The sequence below is a fragment of the Lagopus leucura genome, unplaced genomic scaffold, assembly GCF_019238085.1.
Source record: "Lagopus leucura isolate 7727_CA_CO unplaced genomic scaffold, USGS_WTPT01 Super-Scaffold_100001, whole genome shotgun sequence".
NCBI lineage: Eukaryota > Metazoa > Chordata > Aves > Galliformes > Phasianidae > Lagopus > Lagopus leucura.
The window spans coordinates 102,087,512-102,106,411 of NW_024962262.1; the positions used below are offsets into that span (position 1 = coordinate 102,087,512).

At 40.0% G+C, this 18,900-nt stretch overlaps 1 protein-coding gene across 1 annotated transcript in view; it reads left to right on the forward strand.

Moving 5' to 3' along the window:
* MAN1A2 (mannosidase alpha class 1A member 2) overlaps positions 1–13,203 on the forward strand; it is a 133,241-nt gene extending 120,038 nt beyond the window's left edge. Inside the window, exons 12-13 of the mRNA XM_042867256.1 lie at positions 7,151–7,266; positions 10,528–13,203. Of these exons, the coding sequence (XP_042723190.1) occupies positions 7,151–7,266; positions 10,528–10,660 (249 nt within the window). The 3' untranslated portion in view covers positions 10,661–13,203. The remainder of the gene's footprint in view (positions 1–7,150; positions 7,267–10,527) is intronic.
* The last annotated feature ends 5,697 nt before the right edge of the window (positions 13,204–18,900 follow it).

The following is an 18,900-nucleotide window of genomic DNA, read 5'->3' on the forward strand; positions in this document are numbered from 1 at the left end:
TCCTTTCTGTTCCCTGCATAGAGATAATAAGTTCTTGTTTTCCTCCTCACGCCTACCCACTGCTTTCTCTGCTTCCATGCCACACACAGTTCTGGCTGTGCTTGTTCCTCCATTTGTAAATAATCTGGTATAATACATAGAGTGGTTAGCTTGCTGCTTTTGTGTAACACAGTCTTTATTCACTTTTCTGTTGCTTTTTGACCATTGAATATACTTTGAAATCTGTATTATATAGTTCTCATAGCAATTTTTTTTTCTCATAAGAATTTTAATAGGTGCTTTGCACTTCAGGGGAAAACAGCAGAACTGTAGGGGTCAGAAGGGACCTCTAGAGATCTCCTATTTCCAGCCTACCTGCTAAAGCAGTTTCCCTAGAGTAAATAACACAGGAACGCATTGAGATGGGTTTTGAATATCTCCAAAAAAGGAGTCTCCATGACTTCTCTGGACAGCCTGTACCAGTGCTCAAAGTAAAGAAGTTTTTCTTCATTTTCAGATGGAACTTTCTATGTGCCAATTTGTGCTCCCTGTCCTGTTGCTGGGTGCTGTTGGAATGAATCTGGTCGTATTCACTTGATTCCCATCCATTAGATATTTATAAACAATGGTGAAATCCCTTCCCAGTATCCTCCAGGCTGAACAGTCGCAGGTCTCTCAACCTTTCCTTAAAAAAAAAAAAAAAAAAAAAGACACTTCAGGCCCTTAATTGTCTTTGTGGCCCTGTACTGGATGATTTCCAGTAGTTCCCTGTCTTTTTTGAACTGTGGAGCCCAGAACTGGGCACAGTGCTCCAAATGTGGCCTCACCAGGGCAGAGTAGTGGAAATGGATCACGTCCATCAACTGCTGGCCATGCTCTTCTTAATGAACCCCAGGACACCATTTGCCTTCTTGGCCACGAGGGTACACCGCTGTCTCATGGCCAACCTGTTGTCCACCGGGACACCCAGGTCCTTCTCTGCAGAGCTCAAAATGAATTTTTTTTCAGAATGTGAAACTGTCTTTTTTTTTTTCCTTTTTTTCCATTGAACCTAAAGTTTGTTGACTGAGTTCTTGGTGATCACCTTTACTTGCTTCTTTGAATTGATGAATACCTGCCTGTCCTCAGAAGGACTGAGAGAACTGGGATCTAGTCTAGAGGCAAGTACAATTTTAGTTCCAAAAAAACCTTGATCTTGTCACAGGCCCTGAAATTTCACATGGTGTCGTTTTTGAGCCCAGAAATATGTATTTGGCACGAGTACCATATTGCAAATTTTTCTTTTCTACTATTGATTTGAATAAGTGGAAAACCTAATTCCTCTGGTAGTTTGTTGCATTATTTAATTATTTATGCTGTTAAAAAGATACACCCTATTTCCCTTTTGAATTTTTCTAGTTCTCTATGGCAATCATTGCACTTTCCTATGACTCCGTGTACCATATCAAAATGGGTTTTATTGCCTATGGTTTCTTTACAGTTTTCACGGATTATAATAAGCCTACTACTGGATTGTCTTAAGAAATTGTACTTTCTCCTGCTGTAAAGCATTTTCTCCAAATGTCTGCACACACCTCAGATGTTCATCCTGCTTTTTTAAAAACAAAATCTGAAATGGTGTATTCCAGTTTTTGTCTTTATCAACAGCCCTATGCAAAATTAAAACTGCATGCCTGCTTCTGTTTGCTACCCCTGTGTGTGAACTTGTCTCAGCATCCTAGGAGGAACTCATACTAACTTGTCTCTGGTGGCCACTGGATTCTTTTAAGTGTCTACTTTCCAGACTAATCTGGTTCTGTACTACCGATCTTTATTCTTGGTCTAGGATTTTGTACCTGGCCACACAAAACTCATTTTGTTAGGGCTCCAGTTAGCCCCAGATTACACTGACTGCTGTTATTCACCTATATATCATATTTGCCATCAGCAGTTATACAGTGATTTACTGAAAATTAAGGTGTGACCCCTTATTGAATCTCTGTGAAAAGCAACCTATCCAGTGATGGGTCTGCATTTCCAGTTCACTGTTAAATCACTGTTGGTCACTTTTTATTAAGAAAATGATATTGGTAAGGTATAGTGATATTTTCTTCTTATCATTATGTGTTATGATACAATCTCAATTGCTTTAAAAACATTTCTTATACCTTTGCAGTTTCCTTTACTACTTTTTACTATTTTACTACTTTGATTTCATTCTTTGAAGTCTACAAGTTTGCTAAGAATGATGGTTTCTGTAAAACCATATTTACCAGTGTCAGTTGTCCTCTTGTTCTTTTATATGCATTTATTTGTGTTTCCAAAATTGTTTGTAACTTTAGATCTGCTATCTTATATTTATCCAGTCAGCTTGCTTCTGGATAATAGCATTCCTTTGATACTCTTCCAGTCCTCTAGGACTTCCATGTGATCTAAGGTGCAGTAAAAATTAAAAACTAGCATTGTTTTGTTGAGTGTATGGGAACCATTATGTCTTGGCCTGAACCAGTGATTGGGCCTTATTAGGGCCTTGCTTCTCACGAATGAAGAGGACCCTGAGCAATCAGACCCCTATGGCCCTGACAATGTTGGAAAAGAGAATTCTAAAAAATCTGAACTAGAGGCTCTGGTAGAACTGAACCCTCTAGAAATTCAGCCAGTAGTCATTAAAAAAACAAAACAAAACAAAAAAACAACAAGAAAATCCAAGAAAGACCTAAGGAGGTACCACCCAAAGAGTGGCTTCTTCTCCAGTCTATGATACATTTACTGCATGCCCGTATACGGCTACTGAATTGGTGGATTTGGTCCAGTGATTCCAGCAAAGGTCAAGGGAAAGTATCCTGGCCTAGCTGTTGAGACTATGAGATACGGGAGCCAAAAGTGTCGTGAGAAGTGAGAAATTTCAAACTGGCCTCTATCATGACACAGCCAGCACTTAGGCAAAGACTATATACCACTGTCGTACACAAAGAAGAAAATCATTTTCAATGGATTCATTCAATCATTCTCAATCAATCTCAGTGGATTATGGTAGCCTGTGAACTGATGTGACCTAATAAAACAGATACACCCACCCATAGTGGCTTATGGAATTCTATGGTAGAGTTCCAGAACTGCATCTGGGAGCAAGGTATGAGGGAAGCCATCTGTGAGGACACTTTGAGAGTCATTTTGTGTATTTGATCTCACCCTGTCTGCTGAATTAGATGTACACATAAACTGGGAAGGGTTTGGTTGGGGTTTGTGGCAGCATCAGGGTTCTATCCTGCGCGCCAATTGGTTACTGATCTCAGTTTTGGCATGGAGCAGAAGAAAGGTATAGCTTGATTATAACCCAGGAACTGAGTGTGCATTGTACATCTGCACAGATAGATAGGCAGTCTTCTGAGGACTTGCAGTTTGGATTGCTGAGTGAGCTGCTCAGGATCAGACTATCCATGTTCGACCAACCTGAGGCAGAGACATGTGGTCTGATATCTGGAATGTGGCAACAAACAGTATATGCCCATGCAATTGCCAGGGAATGTTGGACCAATACATCAGCTCAGATAAGGTGGCCAGGTCTGCCAGCAGATAACATTGCCCCATCACTACATAAGAAGTTGTGATCTACTGGACAGGAGACAACATGGGAAGCAGTAAAAGCATGGGGGCTGCCCATTCGAATGTCAGATATTGTCCAGGCATGTCAAGAATGAGAAGCATACTCCAGGGTACAACTGAGTCCTTTGCCAGAAACAACAGTGCATCACGCTGAAGGGCATCATCCCTTGTACAGATTGCAGGTCTTCTATGTAGGCCCCCTCCCTCAATCTGAAGGGGCCAGATGTGTCTTGAACTACGTTGACACAGTAAGTGGATTAGTGCAGGACTATCTAGTGCTAAAAGCAAATCAAGCCTGAGCAAATTAAGGTAATAACTAAATGAATGGTAGCACAAGGACTCCTCAAGTCATCCAAAGTGACCAGTGAACAACAGTATGAAAGTGGGCTGAGGAAAACATCAAATGGTGGTTCCATCTGCCTTGCAATCTGATGGGAGCAGGCCTGGTATAGCAGTATAATAGCATTCTAAGGGCCACTCAGAAGCCCGATTCTCAGTCCTTGCAGGGGTGGACTGTGCTGTCTCTTGACTGCACAAAATGCTGAGAGACATGAATGAAAGACTCAGAGATGGCAGACCCAGCACCCTGCATGTTACAAACAACTTGGGGCTCACCGTAGAGGATCCAAATTAAGGGAAATGATATACGATTGAAATCCCAAGTTGGAACAATATGCAGTGTTCTGCTTGTTGCCCATGAGAATTTAGAACCTGGAACCCACATAGTAAGATGGCCTTGGGAAGCGCAATTTGGGCCAAAACTGTGCAGACTGCTCACACCATGGGGAAGATTATTAGAAGGGGAAGGAATGGTAACACGGCAAGTAATTGGGACATGGCCATCAGAAATTATAAAACACCTCAATTTTCATGGTGAATGGGACCCTGATTCTATCCCTCTGATAGATCAGAACCCCCTGCTTTGGTACCTGATACAATTATTCAGCTGTCAATATCAGGTTAAAGGGTGTGGTATAAAAGGCCTGAACATAGAATCATAGAATCCTTAGAGTTGGAAGGGATCTCTGAGGGCCATCTAGCCCAACTGTCCTGCAATGAACAGAGACATGCACAGTTAGATCAGGTTGCCCAGGGCCTGTTCCAGCATCACCTTGGAAGTCTCTAGGGATGGGCATCGATCACATTTCTGCGCAACCTGTTCCAGTGCCTTACCACTCTCATTGTAAAAGTCTTTTTCCTCATACACAACCTAAATCTCCCCTCTTTAAGCTTGAAACCATTTCCCTTTGTTTTGTCACCATACAGACCCTGCTGAAGAGTCTGTCCCATTTCTTACCTGTAGCTGTCCCTTAAGATATTAAAAGTCCACTATAAGGTCTTCTCAGAGCCTTCTCCAGGCTGAACAGCCCCAGCTCTCTCTCAGCCTGTTGTTGTAGGAGAGGTGTTCCATTCTGTGAATCATTTTTGTGGCCCTTCTCTGGACGTGCTCCAACAGGTCCACATCTCTCCTGTACTGAAGACTCCACATCTGGACACAGTACTCCAGGTGAGGTCTTGCCAGCACAGAATAGAGGAGCAGGATCACCTCCATCACCCTGCTGGCAACGCTTCCTTTGATGCAGCCCAAAATACAGTCGGCTTTCTGGGCTGTGAGGGCACGTGACTGGCTGATGTGCAGCTCCCCATCCTCCCATGCCCCCAGGTCCTTTTCAGTAGGGCTGTACTCAATCCTTTCGTCCTCCAGCTTGAATTCATATTGCATGTTGCCTTCACCCAGGTACAAGACCTTGACTTTGGATTTACTGAACATTGTGAGGTTCTCCTGAGCAAGATTCTCCTATCTGAGCACAGTTTGATGATGGCAGAATTGTAACCGTCCAAACATTCTCCATACCTTGTCACACTCCAGAGCAGAGACAAGCGTGCATTCTGCACTATTATTTAAAAAAATAAAATAATTGCAAGAGGATGCAGGTTATTTCCTATGTAGAAACCCAAAGTTCTTTAGCTCATGTTTATTTGTATGACACTTGCCTAGTGGCTTGTAGGTCTTGCAAGGAGGAATGAGGAAGTAGTTCTGTAAATCACATGCGCATTATTTCTTCAGAAGTCAAGAAATTCATTTTTTCCTTTTTTGTTTTTCCTCCCTTTGGCTACCATGCAGTAGCCAGCATCACTTACGATGTGTAAGAACATGCAAAGAGACTGTCATGAGTTTGATACTCTTGGGTTAGACATACAATTTTATCTCCAGACTGTAGAAAGAACTTGGTCAACCTGTATCTTAAAATGTGAATATTCTCAGTATAGTCCTAGATTGCAACAGTAACTAGATTAGAACAGAATTCATACAGACGCTTTCTTCTTATGTGCTCAAACCCCAACAAAAAAGGAAATGTTTCCATCCAAAACTACAGGAAGCTTCTCTTAAAATAAGGAAATACATCGTGAATTACACTTGCTCAGAAACAAAGGAAATCCAGGCCTAGAGCTGTGTGGAGAGAAGCTTCATGCAAACTAATGGGCCAAATCATAGATTACTGAAGTACAGGGAGCTGTGTTCAGTAGTTGGTAATGACAGATAGCCTAAGCCGAGCAGTTTCCTTTATCACTCTACCTTTTCTGTCCCCACATGAAACTGTTAAAAGAGCAGTTATCTGCTGAGGACATACCACCAAAACAGCAGGGAGGCAGAAACAATCTGCAAATCATTTCACTGTCATAGCTTTGGGGCTGGTTTTAGCAGCTAATATCCTGGCATGCTGTAAGATTATGTTTGTCAGCCAAATGATGAGTGTAAGGAGCTGCTCTGCACTACTGATGCATTCTTCCCTGTCTCCTCCTCTTCCAGCATGATTTTTCCTGCACTGTGTTGGAGCTGATTAGCAAGCTGGTTTGTGAATCCAGAATCCATTGGCCCCTCTCTGCCTGAAATGCTGATTGGTTTAAAGTTGATGCTTTAAACATAAAGAACTGTTTTGAAGTCTGGCACATGAGCTGACTTGTGTTTCAACTGTATAAGGGGGAAAGAGAGAAGCATTTATAGGAAATGGAATTGTATGGAGGAAGAGGTAGCTGGAAGAGTATGCAAGATGAAATCAGTGCTTCCCTAAATATTAGTACTGTATTTAATCCCTAACTTCAGAAAGTCTCTGTGACTAGTTACAAATCACAGTCCTGTAACTCTTCAAACTCTCCCAGCTGCAAAATCCAGGAGTGTTTGTCATCTTCCTACACTCCCCATAGCCCATGTTATCTTAATTGAGCGATGAATGTTCTGCACAATGTTACATACAAGCAGCTATGCAAGCTTAAAGTTGAAGTCTGCTGAGGCTGTGTGCTCCCATCAATATCAGCGAACAGTGAGTAACTAGGAAATTCATCCCCAGAATACCTTTTTCTAGCTTCTAGTTGTTTGCCAAATGTCGTTAGTAGCCTTGGAAGAATTTTACTTTTCTATGTGTTCAGTCCTCATTTATTAACTTATTTTCCCAATCCACATCATCATCTGACATAACTAAAGAGTGGAAAGAGTTTCCTCCTTTATTGATCAATCCTGTTATTTTGGTGTTTTCAAATTTTATTTTACAATTGAATTGCCTTTTTTTAACCTCCCTTTTTGCAGGCAATTGACAAGTATTGCCGAGTTAGTGGTGGCTTCTCTGGCGTCAAGGATGTCTACTCATCATCTCCTACATATGACGACGTACAGCAGAGCTTTTTCCTTGCTGAAACATTGAAGTAAGCTGTTTTCACTCTTGTATGTTCCTGTAAAAGCTAGCATGTGTTTTTACAAGAATATGTTGACTAAACAAATAATCTCTTGTCATTTCCAGGGTGGTTTGGTCTTTTTTTTTTTCCCCCCAGCTTTCAGGTCCAAGGTTAGCCTATTTTCCCAGAAGAAAATACAAATAGATTTTCTAATACAACAAGCTTATGCTGAGGGAGTGTTCATTTTTGAGACTTTAATTTGATTTCTGGCATCACAATAGGGAAAGTATCTCCTTTTTAGAAAACACTCTTTGTAAAAGGCATTTTTTAGATGCAGTGACCTATTTTATACAAGTGTGTGCTATATGTACTCTGCTACTGTAGAACCTATTTCTCCTGTATGTGCCACTGCAATGGAGTAAATTTGAAAAAACATCCTCTGTGCCCTTGAATTATTTTTCTGTATTTCTCCTACAGCATGCCTTTCTAGAATGTTTTTTGTTGGAAGCAAGAATATCAGGCATATTTTATAGTCTTTTATGTACTTCCGATTTTAGAATATTTAAAATGTTTTTTTAATTCAGTCAAGTCAGCAGAACATCTTCAGTCAGTAATGCAGAGACTCATGCACTCTATTGTATAGTTAGTTCAAGGTAAAGTGTCTGAAGTTTCTTTTTAATAACAAAAAAAAAGTTATTCTGTACTATGCTAGAACATTTAACCACCTTTAACTTATGGAGTTGTTGCTTACAGTAAGGAATACATATAAAGTTAAGAATGTGTAAAGAAGTCCTATGTTAAGAGATCACTTTTTAGGCCTGAGCCAGCTTATCATTGCTACTCATCTCTTCCATTATGATGCAAACTTGCTGTCCATAGCAGTCTTTTGTCTCACAGTTGTGATCACACTGGGGTTTCACCCATAAAACAGTATCTCCAGGGTGTGATTATTTCTTGACAGTTATATCAGTGAAATTGGTAATGCCCTTCTAGCATTGAGATCTACCATTGTTTAATGTAGGGTATCTTCCTGAAATCTTGTGAATTGTCTACTTTTGGAAGAAAAGTGCCTGAGCTGGCTATTATTCCCTACTCCTTTTTCACTTCTGCATAACAGTTTGCAGAACATTGGTTATTTCCATGGACAGAAGCCACTTGGCAGTATGAACATGGCTAGAGATGCTATTAGAAGTCTGTTGTCTCTGCTTAAGTATCCATGCCAACATGTGATAGAAGGAGTGTATAATCAATGAATATTAAGATGTTATAATTACAAAATAAACAAGAGAGTTAGGCAAAGCAGATTTTGTTAAAAAGAGAATAGATAGAAAGCTTACCTGTATCCTGGGCTCACATACAAAACTCCAGCAGAGTGGATCTCCAGAAGAGATCCTTCCCCACTGGTAACCAGCTCTTAAATAGGTCTAAGAGAGGTGGAGCCAGGGTCCACTCTTGGCAGTACAGCTGAATTGCCTTCACCTGTGCTCCCAAGAGGTTGCCATACAAGGGGAAAGTACATACGTTATTGCAAAAACCTGTCAGCAGTGAGGACTTTCAGTCTTTACAACTCAGTGATATGAAGAACAACAACAAAAACAAAAATTGTAATAATGTGTCAGCCTAGTATGGCTTGTAGGTTTTTCAGAGTGAAGTGGTTATTTTCTGTTATTAAAAATGGTAATAATTTTTGTTATTTTACAGTATTTACTGGGTTTTAGCGACAGTTTCTGACTGAGAAGATTTGTTTGAGTTACTGGGAGCTCAAAATGCTCCCAGGGAAAAAATAGATCCTGACAGTCGCAGAGCTGATGCATACTTCAGGCACCATGACGTGTCTCACTTGTGTGAAAGGACTCCAAGTTCATCACATCTGAGAGAAGGATATGGCCATTGTGTCCTGCAGTTGAATAACCCCTACCAGACTCCTCTCAATGGTCACAGTACTTTGTTTCCCTTTATTATCATTACAAAAAGAAAGTGAGCCTCTTTCTTCTGTCATCTTTGTTAATTATATTTATTTATTTACTCCTTTGAGTTAATTTTCTAAAGCCTAAAAGCTATACTCCCAGAGAGAGGCAACATTTCACACATGTCCTGCTGGTTACACAGAGCTTCTTGAGGAGCTGATTCTGTGTCATCCATCTACCAATAAAAGCCAAATCAGAGAGAGGATGAAGTCTGCTCCTGTGGGGCTTCTGTGGTGACAGGACTGACCTTTGAAGTATTGTCAGAATCCTGTCTAGATCTTTCATCAAAAGGAGATCTGAAAGTTCACTGGTGTTTCACTCAGTAACTGGATATTCTGAAGGATAAGCAGCGACATTTGACTGTAGACAGTGGGAATATACAGAACTCACATTCTGGGTGTGACAAAGCCCACTGATGGGATTGTCAACTCTTCCTTGTCCCGTGCTGCAAGACCTCACGTTGGTGGAATAGTAGGAAATCAGGCTGAAACAGAAGTTGAGAGGTCCTATATCACAGTGATGTTAAGCTTAGCTTGCATGAACACAATCAGGTTTTCTGGAAGAAGGGAACTGCCTTTGGAATTATAGCATTTGAGTTTGGAAGACTTTACAAAGATCTCTGCTGCCAGTGTCCTCTTACAATGATAGCATAACCACATTCAAAATTGTGTATTAAGAGAAAAGGAAACAAGAGAGAATCTTTACACATATGTCCAGAAATGTAACATCATTACATGCTTTATTTGCACTGTGTTGCTTTTTAATATACAACATTTATGGATCTTCTCTGCAAGCATATTGGCACATTTCCTCCTACCAGAAGCTGCTGATGACTGCCCCGCATGGTGATGACAAATCAAATATCTGGCATGGCTTAGTGGCTTCTTCTCTGCTTCCTCTGAATATTTGATTTGATTTTATTTGAATGAAATAGTCTTTTCCAAGTGGGTTTGCTCAATTGAAACCAGTTTTTTTCCTACTTCTGCTCTGTTCCCCAGCCTCCAAAATCCTTGTGCTTGATGTCTTGATGTCTGTATTATATTATACACCTTGGAAAGGAGTCTTGAAAAACAGAAGTTACTTGGAAAAATTAAAATGCTGTCTTTGTAACAAGTTTTTCATTGTAGGGCTTGCCTGTGATAAAAATGACTCTTCAGATCATTATAATGGGGAAAGTTGTGTGAGTGCTATAAAAAGACTGAAAGCAAATATCTTGTTTATGGCTTTAGCTGTTGACTGGTGGGGCATGCAGCTGCTATGGTGCCCCAGTGTCTGTTGCTCAACTTTAATACCCACCATTTTTCTTCTCTGTTTTGATATCTAGGTATTTGTATCTGCTTTTCTCCAACGATGACCTTCTCCCGTTAGACAACTGGGTTTTTAACACAGAAGCTCATCCCCTGCCTGTTTTACATTTAGCAAACACCACACTTTCAGGAAATCCTGCTTATCGATAAAATCAGCTCTAAGAAGAGGAAGAGAGACTTTTCAGCTGTTTTGTTTACATGGATCAACTGAGACTTTAAGCAGGAGAGGAGATGGACACTTGATAAATCTTGACCTCTGAGTCAAGTACAGGCGTGAGAAACAAAGCTCTTCGACATATAGATGAGTAAAACTGAAACAAAGTTCTGTTTTATATATGACCAAAACACAGGTGTGGTATTTGCAGGACAGAGACTTCAAGTGCTTTGAACCCTAGCAAGAAATGGAATCTACTGTCTAAAATAATGCAGCAGCATGAGGAAGAAGAGCCTTTCCTGTTCAGGGACAGGAACTTGCAGCTGCTGCTGTTGGCTGTTTTAAGGCACAGCATACCAGTCATCTCTTCAGTTCGGGTGGGTTCCAAATACTTTGATTCTTTTTCTTTTTCTTTTTGTTTGATGATGGCATGAACAAAGCAACAACAAAAAGCAACATCACTGCACCAGCAGCATCAGGATTTGAATTTTTTTCTGTACCTGTCTGAATTTTCTAAGGAACATCAGTTTGCCCAGACTGGCAGCCATTCTTGGGGCCTTCAAACTATAAAAACTAAACTATAAGAACTATTACTTTCTCATTTTCCTTTTCAAAGCAGTGTTGAAGGTTCTGTGTTGTGTGCTCACACTCAAAAAAGCAATGAATAAGCATTTGGTTTGTAGTTTGCTGTCAACAACAAAGGCTTAGCTCATTTTGCAAGTTGTGGTTAGAGTGTGGAGCATAACACTGGGGTGGGATAAGAGACTAAGCGTTCTTTCTTCGTAAGTCCCATCATGTGGGAAGTCCACATTTTCTTGTTTTTCTTGTTTCTTCTAGCCAAGTTTGCAAAGATAAAAACTGAGAACAGTCTCATAACTTATATAGCAAGGTACAGGATACGACATTTAAAAGTGCTCCCCTTCAGCTAAGCAGCAGGAGTTTGTTGTTTTATGTTTTTCCACGCAATTTGGATTTTTCCTGAAAATTAATTTCACTCTTTGGGTAATATTCACAGAACCTTATTTGAAGGTTTGAAATCCTATCTTATCATATTTCTGTGTGTGACAGAAGCCAAGAACTGCCTTTGATTTAGTCTAGAAAACTCCTTTCCGTTTGGGTGCCCTGCAACAGTGCAAAGCCAACGTGATTGTCTTTGAAAACAACCTCTCTTACACATGAGTGGAAAAAGAAACTGCAGATTCTCTTCAATTAGTTGATAAGAAATGAGATGCTGTTTCCTTTTTTTTTTTTTTCCCTTGAGTACTCAAAGGCTGGAGTAGTTCAAATACTTTGAAATTGGGCTGGACAGTATCAGTTGAGCCGCAGTCTTCACAATTTTTGCTAAAGGAAATTTAGCCTTTTCAAGTATCTCTTCATCGATCAATATTTTTTTTTTAGTGTTGTTCCAGAATCCTTACAGCTTGCATAATTATTTTTACTCCCCCTTATAGCTCTCACATCCGTTTGCCACGGTGACTGGCATTTGTGCTGGAAAAGAGCAGTGAGGTGCTTCTTTCCTTCCTAATTTATGCATGGGTTGAATCTTTCAAAAATTCTGATTGTCTTCAAACTCAAGTGAGTGGATGAATTGTCTTTAGTGAACTACAGCAGTGCAGCACCATGTCTAGAGGGACTGAATACCCTCTCCCCCTTAAGAATGTTTATATATGAAATTTCATATATAAAAACCTTTTCCCAATATCACATTATAATTTTTCTGACTATACATTGAAATAGGATTTCCCATAGTATTTTTCCTCACTTTTCTTTGACAGTAATTTATACATAGCAATTTTTCCTAGGTCAAGTGATTATTTCTATCAGACTCTGTCCTCCAGACTGTCACTTTGGTTTAAGAGAAGGAAGACACAGACCTTAGAAAACAATCTGATATCAACATTTTTGCCTTCATACCAATTACTTAGTTACTGTATTTGCAGCAGTATCTTAAAAATAATTTGAGAGCTGATAAAGTAATTGATGTAGTAAATAATACTGATTCAAGAAATTGTTAAGTGAGAAGTATCTTAGTAAATGGTTTCTTCTTATTAGTTGCACATTAATTAATTTCTCTTAAATCTCTCTAAGTAACAAGTAGAAATAAGGAAGATAGATTCCTCTTGTTTTTTCTGTTTTTTTTTTTTTCTTTTTTTTAAGAGTGAGAGAAAAGGCACTTTTCATCCTAGGCTGTCGTCATACACCTTCTGATAAATGCAGATGTAGAATGGCTGCCAGTCTGTTCAGAGACAAAATTCTGTCGGAGTCCCAGAAACAGCAAATTTCTTACCATTATTGGGTGCTCTGCCACATCCCCCATGTGAACTCATGTGAACACACCCCTCATGTGAAGAGTTACTATTCAGATTAATTTCTCCTTGAATCCCAGTGTGTTAATTCACTGCCACAAGAATGCTTGAATTGAGGACCTAAGCCATTTCATGTTATGGGATGGAATTTTTCTCAGTACAGTACTGCTATTTCTTCTTTGTGTAAACAAGCAGCAGGTACCAAATAAAGGATATTTGTTTCTCGTTTTCCAGTTAGCCCAAAGTTTGTCAGTTTCTATTCCAGCGTTCTTTAAAAGGCAAACTTTCCTTTTCCTACAGAAGCTACAGATCTCCATCTATTCAAAATAGATATCTCCGTCTATTCAGAATAATGTGTTTTATGGACTTACTGCTGTGTCACTCGTAAATCTCTCCATCTTGAGATTATCTAGAGCAAGCCGAAAGTTTGGAGATAATGGATTTTCACTGAGGCATGTGTAGACACTAAGCACGGATATGGAAACTTCTGTCTAAGTGACATGCCCTTAGTCAGAGTCCTTCACAAAGAAGTAGGTTTTGATCTGCTTAATGGAATTACGTGTGGCCCACAGTTCAGACTCCGGGTTTTCCCTCAGTTTTCCCTTTGGGTGTATAAGGTATGGGTAGAGTATTACCACTTCTGTTCTGTTGCTTCTGTCTTACATACTTACATGAAGGTAGAGTGTGAATTTAAGCACAAAATGGCTTTCTAGTCCTAGTTGTTTCTGAGTCTTGCGCCGTATTCTCTAACAAAACAGTCCTCATTTTCTTTGGGTAGATGTCCCATTTTAGCAATTTCTGCAATGCCTTCTCCTCTTACAGGATGAAGTAAAGGACAGAAAATCATGTACATTTTTGGCACACTGGATTTGGGCAAGAGCCTGGAAACCCCAGAATTGTCAATATCCTGTTTGCATGCAGTCAAAACAAGGATGCTGAGTTCTTTTCTGAATCCAAGACACAAACTTGCCTATTGGTCAGGATCTGCCAGCAGTACATTTTTTTCTAACACTTTACAGCCTGACAGAAGCCAAATTTATGCACTGGCCACTGTGGAGCTCTGTGTCCTGCAGTCCAGAAGTGAATGTCTTAGCCTTGTCTTCTAAGAATAAAACCTTTGATATACTGGGTGTTCATTTTGCTGCACAACGTGGTCCTTAAAGTGGAATGCTTAAAAAGAACGTGCAATATTCTGAGTAACCTGGAGTAAGGAGAAAAGCAGATAGTGTAATTCCCTGTGGCATTCACACCTTTGAAGCTTCTTTAGCCCCCTACTCCAAATTTGCAAATGACCATTTTTTACCATTCAGTCACTGAGATATTCTCACCTGGAGCTCTACGATATTTGAATGTCCAGTATCTGGAGTTTTGAAAAGTGAAAGCAATTACATGCTCCCTATAATACCATCCTGTAAGATTAAAAGTATGTGTTTCATTGATTTATAACTGAACTGTATCTAACTGTCCTCACTGATACTCTCTTCTGTCCCTGAGGAAATGTATGGTATTATAAACCTTCATAATGTGACTCTTTCTTGTTTGAATGGAGAAATAGATAATAGCATTAACATTGAAAGGATCAACAATGTAATCTAGCACCCACAGAAAATGACGAGGCAGCTTGCATCTCAGGGCTGTAGTAACAGGCTTTTGGCAAATTGTGCCTGTTACATACATTACTAAGTAGTCCGTGTTTTTAAGGGGACAAATTACAAAGAGGCTTCTTGTTACCAGAGAAAAATGCAAGCAAGCTCTTGATCCACATTGTAGCTCAGAGATCTGTTTAGCCTAAGCCTTCCCTCTTTTGCTCCTTGAATTCTGAGAAACAGTCTTCTGACTCAAGAGCTTGGGTTGCCATACAAAGAGGAAGCCAAAGCTTTGTTGCAAGTTCTGTGCATACAGCTGTAGCAGAGATGAACAACACTAGCTGCTAAGGCTGTCGGCCCACTCTGACAAACTGCTTTGTAATTGCCTGGAAAAGTTGAGAATCACCGTAATCGAAAAAGGAAGCCTGGCTCATCACGGTGAATTGTTGCCTTTAATCCTAATTGCTTGGTGGAAGTTGGTTTTGCATTCTGCCTTTATTCTTGCTTTGTTTGACAGATTACTTTTCCTCCAAAATAACAAAAGGGCAAGAGTCTTTCTTTTGATGTGAAAACCTTCTGGCTGCCTCTGACCTGGAATCCTGCATATGTACTTTTTACAGATTAAAAATAATATTGTATATAAAAAAAAAAAAACGAAAAAAAGATTGAATAAAGAATGTCTTTAAGTGAAAAAGTTGGTCTTGTGTCCTTTACCTGCACTAGCAACCTGCTGTAGCACTGGACTGTGAAACTCATCCTGTTTCGCAAGCTGGTTGGTGTTGTAGCTTTTCAATCCCCTGCAGCTCTTCTGGGGACTTTGTCACCTCGAGCATGTATCAAAACCTACTACTGCAGAATTAAACCCTGCTACCCCTTCCTTTCAACATGTAACTGTAGTGCTCAGGTTTTTCTCAAAATGTAACTGAACCTACAACATTTTGAGGCTACTTCTGTGTGCCACTGTGAAAGCCACCAAATCTCACAAAACTTTGAGCTTCCTACCATTTTGTTACATTTGGATCACTAAAATATTCAAGATCCTTAGTGATCAGGTCAGAAGACACAGGGAGATGAGCAGTGGCACTAAATAACCTTTATTTGGTTGAAAACCTTACTTTTCATGATAACAAATAGCCAGTGAATCAGCAATTAACTTGTCAGTTTGTCCTTACGTTTAAAGGAAGGTCTTAATTGTATGAATGTTGTTTGTAGGGAAATGGGTATGAAGGAAATCTGCTCCAAGTGACTGATTTCCCCCTGTACCTCCTAATTCACCGGAACTGCTTGTAAATAACCAAATTTGCTTTCTGATTCACATTAGCTGCAGATAATCCCTGCTGTCTGACATCACCCCTACTGCTCATGTGCAGTACCTTGTTTTCACGGTGTGCCATGACTGCCATCCTGTGCATCTTGTTCAGTGCTCCATACCCAGTACACCACCTTGGCAAGGTGCTTCTGACTCAAGATGCAGAGTCCTCCTTCACTACTGTGTCAAATTATTTCCATAATCAGTCCGTGGCACACAGTCTGAGCCACCAAGCCCTAACTCTGCCGCCTTCTTTAGTAGCAACAAGCTCTCTAGCTGTTCCGATACCACTTTTGAAAGTGCCAAAGGCTTTTTTACTGTACTTGTGGCTTTTCTAACAGGATCCTGTCCTTTGTGGTTGCACTGTGTTGCCTCTGCCACTTCAGTAGCAAAGTGCTTCATCCCTTTGCTTCTGCCTCTTCTGAAACACTGTCTTTGCACCTCCTTTATCAAAGCAAGCTCCTCTCTTTCATTTCTCCTTTGGCTCTCTGCCAGGATATCACCCTAGCCTCTTCCTTGCAGTCTGACTGTGTGTTCCCTCCCGGAGACCACACACCTTGCCTTGCCTGTGCATATTAATTAGCCATACTTTAAAATCCTGAAATTAATACGTAATGGGTTATTTTTAGCCTTCATCTTGGAGCTCTGGGAGTTCAGTTTGCTCAGTGCAAAGCCGTAGACGTGCTGTGTGCCCTGGAAAAGGAAAGTATTCTTGTGCCAGTTCGCATGTGAGACATTTGATGTTGAAGGTTTGCAGTGGTGTAGTGGTGTGCTTTGCTTTTTTTTAAAAAAAATTGAAGAGCAAATCTTTTTTGTCAAAAATATTTGAGGCTGAGCAAACTCCCATGTGAAAGGGTTTGAGGAGAGTATTTGTTCATACAACCAAACTCCTCACAGGTAAGAATTTGGGGAAGAAATCAGGGAGGAAGAAGAAAAGCACCACGTGTTGTTGTGTAACAACAGTTTCACTGTTTTCTTTCTTGTATGGCTTCCGTTGTACAAGTAGCTGCAGGCAACAGGCATGTCTGTTAGGATGCAAACCAGAAAGAATGACTTGTTGCCTAAGATAATGGTATAAGGTGTTGAAATTGGGATCATTTAGATGTTCCATGTGAATTACGTTACTTTTTGTACTGTACAGCACAAAAGTATATGTCTGCATGCCCATTTCTTCACCAATCCATGTTGGAGCTTCAGGAAGCAAATCAGGAAAACGTCCCAGAGAAGATGTGTGAGATAGATGCAGCTGGCTGCTACACCCTGCACAACTGTGTTTCAGGAGGTGAGGTGTAGGAAGACTGTGTGGGTTTGCTCATACAGACAAATAGACCCATTCCTACTTGGCATCTAGATTATGCCTGGCACTCATGTCTCCCTCTGAAAGAGATTCTGCTTTAACTGTCTGAGGCTACAAAATGTACTTTGAGGAAAAAAAAAATTCAATGAAGATGTAGAATTTGGGGATATCAAAGACAAAAGTTTTTAGATTAAGCAGGTACAGAACTTTTTACAACATAAATTGCTTTCCAGGTAAAGAATGTATGGTACATTTCATATATATCTTCAGTAATGTATGCAATACTGCACCTTGATGAACCCGAGTATGACTTTGAACAGTAGAGCTACCCAGTGAAAAAGAAACTGGATAACAAAGATACAACAAAGTATAAAGTAGAGAAGGAAACTTCTAGATGTATTCATGAATTTATCTAAATACTGGTCGTGGGATAAATCTTGTGTAATGACAAGAATTTGTTTATGGTAGAAGAAAATTAGGTGTAATTATCAATAAAGAAGAAGAAGAATCAGGTAATCTCGAGGCCTAGAGTAGCTGAGGACTGGAGAAATTCAAAAGGTCAAATGCAAACTTATTCTTCCATGGTCTTCAAATAAAACTTTTTGCTGTAGTTTGGGATGTTGTTAATCTAATGTCATTAACAGTGAGAAAGTTCTGAATATACATTCAGCTGTAATTATTCTGATCATCAGTGCAAGGTGAAACAAAGCAAGTGTAAATAAAAAAAATGGTTGTGTTGGGTCACATCTGAGGTCTGCCTAGCATCTTGTCTCGACACTAAGAGCAAATTCCTAGGGAAGAGCAGGAAACAGTATGGATTGATACCTCACCAATGTACCCTAAAATGATCTGCAACTCCCTGAGCCACAGGTGGCGTCCTTGTATTTAGTAGCTCCTGATGCTGGGGTGAGTTTTATTCATAGGAGTTAGCCCAGTCCATTATTGAATTTGTGGAAATTGTTTGAGTGAAGATCCTCACCTATGTAAAGCTGGTATGCATCAAAGGGGTATTTCTGATGAAATGTAGAAAGTATCACTACTGTACAAAGCCTGATGAACATCTGAGGTACAGTGTATTGTTCTGACTGTTCACGTTTAAAAGTGCCTGTCTCTGTGGAACAGGGACAAGATAGGAGTATTTAGGAGTTTGTATCAAGAGAGGTGAGAAGAGTTTAAGATGACAAATGGGGCTAACTGCTGTCCACAGCACATCACATTGCTGATCATCTTGTGGGGGGCGGGAGGAAGGGGTGTGGAAAAGAACAAGCACACAAATTGATACATGGAGTATCTGAATGAATTAGAAAATTGAAAAAGATTTCTGATTACATCCTAGAATTAGAAAACTTGTTTATCTACTGAAGAAAAGGATGATGCAGTGTGTTTGCCTGCAATTTCAGGGACCTGAGACAAGGAAATAGGAGGTCTCTACCTGTCCTACATACTGAGGTCCTTCGTGAGCTTTGTATCCAGGGCTCAATTTACAGAAGCCCTTTCCTTTGTATTGTCATCTGTTTCCAGTGCTGTACAAGTGTGAAATGCCAATGGATTAGAGAAGAAGCCTTGCTTTTCTACAAGGGTGGCAGTAATTTGTTCACATTTGCTGTGTTGTTTGGATAATTATGAATAGAAAATCACCGAAATACTTGCTACTACAGCTTTCTAATGTGGCTATCTATTAAGTTTTCACTGCTGGATTTACCATCAGTAAAAGTTTGCAAAGTATTGAAACCCAGGA